General features: G+C 40.5%; 1 protein-coding gene across 1 annotated transcript in view; it reads right to left on the bottom strand.

Annotated features, from left to right (window-relative positions):
* bcl11bb (BCL11 transcription factor B b) overlaps positions 1-8779 on the bottom strand; it is a 24079-nt gene extending 15300 nt beyond the window's left edge. The window contains exons 1-2 of the mRNA XM_030771969.1: positions 8716-8779; positions 22-393 (exon numbers count right to left, since the gene is read on the bottom strand). Coding sequence (XP_030627829.1) covers positions 22-393; positions 8716-8779 — 436 coding nt within the window. The remainder of the gene's footprint in view (positions 1-21; positions 394-8715) is intronic.
* Between the last annotated feature and the right edge of the window lie 292 nt (positions 8780-9071).

Genomic DNA, 9071 nt, shown 5'->3' with positions numbered 1-9071 from the left:
CCCCTTCCTCAAAAACCCTACCTGTCGGGACATTCTCTTGCTTGGGGCAGATTCCTTTAGCGGGCGTCAACCGTCTCTCCTCTTCATCTTCTCCTGGTGTGACCTGGATCCCGATCTCCACGGGGCCAGGCCTCCTGCAGTGCTCCGAGCTTGGTCGGGGAAGCGACGGACTGCCTCGTTCTCCCGCTTTGTCATAACAGCCGTGTCCGGTGCCCAGGCTCCCACGACAGAGCCTCCTCTTGTGCTCGATAAACACCAGTATGTCACCCAGAGGGAAGTTGGTCTGGCACTGTCCGCAGGTCAAGAGGTCACTCTCGCCTGCCCCGCCCAGTGGGCTGGGGACAGCGACCTCTGGGGAGCAGTGTCCCACCTCTGTGTCATGATTTGCCTCTGCTGCAAATGAGGAAAAAAAAACAAACAAACAAACAAACAAAAAAAACACAAAGAGGAAGTTTATCTCAGTGCATCATTTGTCATGTTCTAATTTTGATGAAGGACATAAGGTTTCGACTGGAACAAACTGCTTCAGTATTGAATGCATGTGAACGACTTGTGCTGTCGTGTATGATGTGCTGTCCCTGTTTCAAGAAACTGTCACATCCTTCAGTATTTATGCAGTAGATTCAAATTAAACCTGAAAAGATTTAACTTCCTTGTGGAGAAAGACAGAAGTGGAATCTAGGAACAAGTTTCTCTTCACGTCATATGTATTGAAATACTGCACTGAGAAAATGAATTGTATGCAGTAAGTAAAATGCAACACACACACACACACATGTACACACACACACACAAAAATACATTCCAACTCAAATTTCAGAATTTCAGCATAACTTCAAAGTAACCACAACACATACTATGTGTAGAATTCACATACCTGAGAAAACATACTACAAAACATTATTTCTCAACTGCCATTTCCTTGTGTCTGAGCCATGGTGTCAATGTAACACCCTTTGACATGACGGCTAACTTCTCTGCCCTGTTTGACAACTGTCCCATTTTCTTATGCAGTGCAGTGTAAAATTACTCAGCATATACCGCAGAGAGCAAACACCTGCGACGCTCCTTGTCTGCACAGTGAGATTGGTTAAGGTATCCTGTGTTTGTGTGTGGTTGTGCGTGTGTGTGTGTCTGTGTGTGAAGGCAGTGCAGATTATGTCTTGCAGATGTGTGTATGCGTGTGTTTCCGGTCTACTTCTCTGCACGCTGGACCGGATGTTGGAAAGGTGCAAATGCACTGTACAGGTACATCAAAACGGGCTCTAACAAAGCCACAAACAGCATACGCTCCCATGAGTGGCAAAGGTATTTCGTCTGTCAGTGTGTGTGTGTGTGTGTGTCTGTGTTTGTGTTTGTGTGTGCGTTTGTGTGTCGATGCAGGTGTGCATTGTGGCGAGGGGCTTTACAAACAACCTTTACACAGTTTTTCACATGTAAGTGAAAAGAGTGTCAGAGCAGTGCATGATGGGATTCCTTCATTCCGGCTCCTACAAACCTAAGCAGTGACATCTCCTCTGTGCAGCTAAAGCCTTACACCATTCAGCCAGACTTTATTAGCTGGTATGTTATATCAGTAAAATCAGTGCCAAATCAAGAAATTAATTTGGCTATTGCAACTGCCCCAGTACAAGACAGACGAGTGAACCAGAGACTCCAGCGATACAAACACCATAGTCACCGAGGGAGTGTATGGCACATTTCAAAAACATGCTATCTATATAAATCATGCACATAATCAAAGAAAAAAGCATCAGTATTTTTTGCTTCAAAATAACCTCAGACGCACTTCCTGTTATCAGCCCCTTCATGTTACCTTCCTGTTGTCTGATTTTGTTTTATTTTCTTTCACTTTCTCAGAGTTATAACGGTTTCATTACACAGGGGTTTGTGGCATTCTATCCGTGCTCAGATCTTATCAGTGATCATCTTCATCTAATTATCTTTAACAGATTATGAAGAGAGAGAAAGAGAGATAGATAGAGAGAGAGAGAGAGAGAGAGAGAGAGAGAGAGGGAAAGAGAGACAGAGAGAGAGAGAGAGAGAGAGCGAACATGCCACCCACAAATGTGTTCAATATGACAGCAAAATCTTTCGATTGCTGGGCCACATGTCACCAGGCCGAGCATCAGCTCGTAGACGAGAAACGTTTGAGGCGAGATAGAGAAAGGTTCTGAGAGAATTGAGAATTGCATTCTTGGAATGGCTGTTGCTCTCTGAGGACCTGCGTGGAGGGCAGGGCTGCTGACAGATACCTGGCCATGTTGAGTTCACTTTCACTCTTCAGAGAGAGAAAGACAGAGAGAGAAAGACAGAGAGAGAGAGAGAGAGAGAGAGAGAGAGAGAGAAACATGAGGGGAGGGCGGGGGGGGGGGACTTTGTTCACACAGGCTTGAGTAACATCGCCAGAGGAGAAAGCATAAATATCGTGGCTCTGGCAAGGTCTCAATGCCACAGGAATGTCAGCTTGGAGCTGTTCAATAGACACTTGCACTCACACCCACTCAATACACCCATTATGTAGAAAAAAAAAAAAAAAAAAAAAAAAACCTGACTGAGGGTGGGTTGGATAACCTCATGTTCAGACTGGACAGCCTCTTATTTACTGACAAACACTGTGAACTGGGCCCACAGGTGTGCTGCCGTGTCCGTGCGGCAGACCAGGTAAACGTATGTGAATTACGAGGTAAGCTCAGGGAACACATGGTCGTATCAGATATGTCAGGGCTTGCAGAAGGTGTGCCCTGGCTGATTTCAGTTAACCTAGTCATACAGATTACTCAATAACAGATTATATCTGTGCTACAAAAACAATATGTAGAATAATAATAGTAATAATAATAATAACAACAATAATAATAGTAATAATAATAAAATAATACATTTAAAACTATTAATAATTTATTATTATTATTATCATTATTATTATTATTATTTTTATTACTAATGTTGTCGACGTTGTTGTGTCAATTTGGTAACCTCAGTGCTATGCAAAGCATTTGCACAAACAATGTAAAAGCACATGTGTGTTTTACCTGCTGGTGGTCATGAAAAGGAAAGCACACACGCACAGGTTTAAGGGTTAAGCCTTAAAGAAAGAAGAATTAATCATGAAAGATGATGAGATAGCGATCAGAATTGGCATGATTTCTAAAAAATAATTCCTAATAAAAGCAAACAGTATGTAGAGCCCAATAAGACTGATGAATCTTAAAAACATTCGAGGTCAAAACACGTTAGACTTGATCATGAAAATCATTTGAAATGTGTTTTTGTTGTTATTGTTGCTGTTGTTGTTGTTGTTTTTTTTTTTGTCATTGAGTCTGATTTTCAGTTGTGTCGTTTTGCTTTCACCGATGGTGCCACTCTGATTTGCCTTACAGCGTAAATACACCAAGCGGCCCTCCCTTTGATCAAGCCTTTCTGACAGAGCTATGCAGTGAAATATGCAAGCCTAAACAAATCTTCACAAAAAAAATTAAAATAAATAACAGTAATAATAAGCAAAAAAAAACACAGCGTAGTTTAAAATAATTTCCCACATCCTTGGGACCGTATATTCATTTGAAAAATCTCAACATGACGACGCACATCCATTGATAAGATTTTTTTGTCATATCTCCGTATGCTGTGTATTGCCTTCCCACTGTGGTCTTTTGCTTGTTCACTCAGGCTTATCTGGGGGGAATGAGTAATAACAATGTTAATGTAACTGATTTGAAACAGAGACATGATCCTAACCTCTCCATGTTGGCGAGTTTCTGAATTGGTCTTAATTTGAATGATTCACTGAGGCTGTCTTAGAGCGAGTTTAGTGAAATATGACGACAAATTGATGAGAGATACCTGCAGCCTCGACTTTAAAGGAAATCTGGTTGACGTCTTACCTACTTAAAATTTACGGCCTAATGTACAAACTTCAATTAATCACTGGTTATGAGAAAGAGAATAATAACTAAAACTGTGAATAATAACTAAAATGTTTTGTACTTCACAAAATTGAGGAGGGAGAGCGCCGTTACATGTGCTTAAGAATACTCGCTATAAAAAGGAAGACTCAAGGCTTACAGGTCCCCAAACACACACATTCCAACACATACACTTACGTGCAAGTACTCACAATGATACACACGCACTGTCTCAAACGTCCAGGTGCATACATAGAACATTAGCATGTAGGCACACTTTGTGGTATGTGCACTCCACATACTCATACACGCGCACACACACACACACACACGCATGCGCGTGCACGTGCACACACACACAAATATAGACATGCATGTATGCACAGGTACATGCACACACACATATACACATATAGCCTGCACACACACACACACACACACACACACACACACACGGCAAATAAAATGCAATAAAATGTTGTCAGCTTCTACAGCTGTAAGCTACTCATAAAGACTTACAGCACCCCCTATCAGTTTAAACAAAGCACATTCACAAACAGCTACAGAGCCCAGATTCACAAGCAAATGCCTTTCAGCCACCCTCAACTACCCAGAAGAAACAAAACTATGAAAGAAACGAAAAAGAACTCGTTTTCTGGAAAGATAACCCTGAGAAATGGGAAGGAATAGGTGCTAGTGGCAACTGTCAGACTCAAGGCCTACAACTGATGAGCACGGACCCATGTCTAGTTCTCTTTGTTTTACCCACACCTATGCCCTGTCTTAAAAACATACCAAAACATGGAGGAATGAGGGATACATATTCATTATCATATCCCTGTAGCTATTCATACACTTCTAATCAAACAACAAATTAATAATTTTTGTATTTCATAAACAGACGTGACTGCGTCGTGGCAGCGTGCGGTTACGGTTAAGATCACCTGTCGTTCCCTTGCCAACGTATAGACATGATGTCATGAATTCCTGCTGGCAAAAACACAGTTTGTAATGAAACCTAAGACATCTTCAATCTGTTTGTGCCTTTTCAGGGCAGGATACTATAGCTAAAAAGAGTTTTAGTTTTCTTCAGCAGTGCTGACGGAGCGCACGCGCATAGCGGTGACACAAAACGATTAAAACCATATATCCATACATACGCCTTCTTAAACATGCAACAATGAGCTACTCTAGGCACTAATGGATAGCCCCCTCCCACATATAAACCAGTATTTCTGAGTTCTGGGCAAAAAAAGAAAAAAAATGAAAAGGAAAAAAAAGAAGATATGACAGACAAATCATTGGATGACTCATGTCTTCATACTTCTTCATGAATGTGTCACAGATGTTCTGTCTGGTCACTCTGCCTTTCGTTTTTTCATCCTCTCTTTATGTCTTTTTTTATTCATGCATTTACCATGTTTCTATGATCTGTGATGGTGCTTTACTGTGTAACCTACAGCTCCTTACATGAACTCAGGTTCCTGTGCAAACATACAAGGGGCGTTTTAAGTTTAAGAAACGCTCACACCTGTCAGGGTACGTCCGGGTGTGTGCAGTACACTATGTCCTACATTAATTTCAGGTCGTGAAATATGTAGATATTCCTGTTCCCACATCTTCTTCTTACAGAGTGTGACCTATAGGTCTCATCACTCCAGGCTAAGTATAATTTAAGCAAGCCTCCGATACGACATGTGCCTTGCCAAAAACGTTGACTTAACCAAATGAGGACACTTTGGTTTTTCCCCCATAGACCATGAATCCCTGAGCGTGTCTTGTGTGATCACAGCCAATACAGAAGTCAGGGCAGTCTCCTCCCCCGCAAGACAATACTGAGGGCCCTCACATGCTTCCAAGTCAGTTTTCTTAGTATCGGTTTACAATCGACGGCACGTATAAAGACAGTGGCACGCACAAACTGAAACAAACGCACACACACACACACATACACACACAGCCATGCAAATGCACACAGAGACACGCATTACTGGATGTTTCTCTTTGTCTTCCTTTGATTATAATAATTCTTTAACACACTCTCGCCGGAGTCCCAGAACAAGATGATTTCACGTGAATGTGAATCTTCTCCGTGCGAACCTTCGATCTAGGTCTTAGAGAAAGAAAAAATTCTCAAGCTGTCCGGCTAAAGCCACATGAAAAAGTAAGAGGTTGTCATCAAACAAGTTAGACACTCTTTAGAGAGAGACCACCACTAGGGGAAAGATAACCCACCCACACAGTCATCTGCTTTCTCTCTGCCCCACTCTTTCACTCCACCATACAACAATACAGACAAGACGGTAGTCAGTTTAGAGGCAAAACAATACACACAACCCAGGTCTCGCTGCTAATCTGGTTAATGCCCCAGATTAAGCTCATCTCTTCAAAATGATGACTCTCTTAAGAAACAGAGTAACAGTGTTACTCTAAGACTGTGTTATCTTACTGTATTGTTAAATGTTTAGGTGTGGCATTTAAAGAATAATTTTATTTCAACATTTTCCATACACCTTACAGAGAAAGGCTGCAATTATGGGATGAGGAACTATGATACTACATGCATTACGACTCTCCTGACAAAATGGGGAAAAATGTTACTCAACTAATAATCCTTTTTGTATTAGAAGTATCATATTTCTCAGCTAGGTTTACAGTGATTTAGAATTCGATAAAGCTGTCCTTATATTCTGATTTTTCATGTGTCGTTACATGTGCAAAAATGCCACAGTTTTACGGTAAAGTCCGGTAAAGTCCGTTTTTTTTTTTCAAAGTCACGGCGTAAATAATTGAATCTAGATATTGAATGCTGATGGAGGCGAAAGCAGTTCTCGCAACATAAGTCAATATGAAACAGACTGGAGAGAGCGATTACATCATAGACCTGTTATGAATTAGACGGATTAGGCCAAGATGAAATTAAATTTAAGAACCAGAGAAGGCTGGGAAAATGCGGGATGTACTTAATTGATATCAAATTGGATTAGTCAACGCGACCTTCTTGAACGCAGTCTGCTAAATATGATATAGCCTGCGTACCCCCTAACAGTGCAAAACTCTTGGTGGAGAGATGAAAACATTTAGACAGTTCATCCACTGAAGCTGTGCAGGAGTGGAGTGCTATTTTAGAATGTACCAATAATTCCTTGGCCAGGTTACGGACAAGGATATGGGACATTTCTTAAAATTATCTTTTATACAAATTTGTTCCCTTTATAAATCTACTACGCTTTGACCCACGCATATGTATGCCCACGAAATGTAGGGCCGTAATCTATATGCCCTTTCGTGCCCTGTCGTGGTGTAATTGTGTAAGAAAAGGTGATATACGGATTCGGATGTTGATTTTATTAAAGTAATCATACAAACTGTTTAGGGTCTTTAACATGGTACGAGCGCTGTCTTTGACAGTCTGTAACTCGCGGCAGTTTTATCACTTTGAGGCCCATAAAATAGAAATATTAATAACGTCTGATTATCTTTCGTGCGTCGTTACATGTGCTCGAAATATGTAACTTGTCCAAATACTTATAGAGCTGCGTTTTAAAAGAGGGAGGCGTTTATATTTGAAGCATTAAATTAAAATAACAGCTTTCGTTAGACTGTAAGCACTTCGAAAGATTCCAAACCAAAACAGGCACGCTAAACTTTATTTTAAGCATTTTGTTCACCCCCCCCCCCCCCCCTCGCATGTGTGTGTGTGTGTGTGTGTGTGTGAGAGAGAGAGGGAGAGGGAGAGAGAGAGAGAGAGTGTGTGTGTGTGTGTGTGTGTGTGTGCGCGCACATGCGTGTGTGTGTGTGTGTGTGTATGTGTGTGTGTGTGTATTTGCGGATGTTTGTCATTTTATTAGCCTATACAAATCTCGTGTCATTTATAACTAAGCTTACATTTGATAACATGATGTTCATCTCAAACTGAAAACACAATAGACCCATTAAACTCGACAATAAATCCGTAATTACAAAGTATTAAAAATCACTCTAATTTTTTTTTTAATTTCTTACTGCTTGAATACCTAAGTAGTTTGTTATTTCGGGGCCTGTAATAAAAAATAGCCTTATTTAAGTAATTGTCCCTCGTATACTACGTAACCTAAATGCACCATTGTGCAAAGCATAGATTCACAAATTTACGAAGCATATGCTCTTACATCAACTCACCTATTTTATATTTTCATCTTCCTTTTCAAGTTTTTTCTCCTAATAATTTGCAAGAAAAACGCTGGTGGATTGTAAAATGCAACTTGGGTAATGAACTAGCAGGTGGCCTAATGTACTGATCATAAACAAAGACTTTAAACTTTCCTTGGTCCATAAAATACCTTCATATTTGTTAAGGATAATGTATATATACTTCTCATTCCACTTTTTCGTTACATTCCCGTGTATTTTTACGTTTCCGTGATTTCTTAACGAGATCCTTTTTAAGGATTTAGACTATGCAATATCGCCTAGGATGACTCCTACACTGTCGCACGATTGCTTAGACAGGAACGATAGAACAATCCCAGAGTTTAAAACTTTCAGTCTAATTTGCAGACTTATTTCTGAGTAAGGAAGCATATTATAATAGAACTACTGAAAGAAAGAAAGAAAGAAAGAAAGAAAGAAAGAAAGAAAGAAAGAAAGAAAGAAAGAAAGAAAGAAAGAAAGAAAGAAAGAAAGAAAGAAAGAAAGACATGTTTAGCTATTTTCTTATAAGTTATAACCACATTCTAAACAACAAGGCTTTGAAGTGTTTCTTTACCTCGATGAACAGTTTACATACATCTCAGTTTAGGTCGTGATAAATGGGTCGAATACTCACGCTGTTTGGTCTCCCTCTGCGACAAGGACAAGTGCTGTGGATTCCCTTGCTTGCGACGGGACATTGCATTTACACTAGCATCGCACGGCGACCTCGGCTTGGAGCTGGAGTCGGATGATTTCGCGGTGTGTCTGCCCCTGCCTTCTCCAGAAACTTTCCCAAGTGTTCCTCTGTCCGGTCGCTGATCTACTCCGCTTCTAGATGGAATTAACTTTGTGGCCTATAGATATGATAGGTACACGAGGTTAATAGAATTTTAGTCCCTCCAACTGATGGATCTGAGATGTAAAATATTACTGAAATCACTCCTCACAACTAGCGAACATCACCTTAAATCAAAATCACGATGAGTAAAA

This window comes from Chanos chanos, chromosome 4 (assembly GCF_902362185.1).
Source record: "Chanos chanos chromosome 4, fChaCha1.1, whole genome shotgun sequence".
Classification (NCBI taxonomy): domain Eukaryota; kingdom Metazoa; phylum Chordata; class Actinopteri; order Gonorynchiformes; family Chanidae; genus Chanos; species Chanos chanos.
The sequence above is the reverse complement of the archived record's forward strand: the minus strand, read 5'-3'. Positions and strand labels throughout refer to the sequence as shown.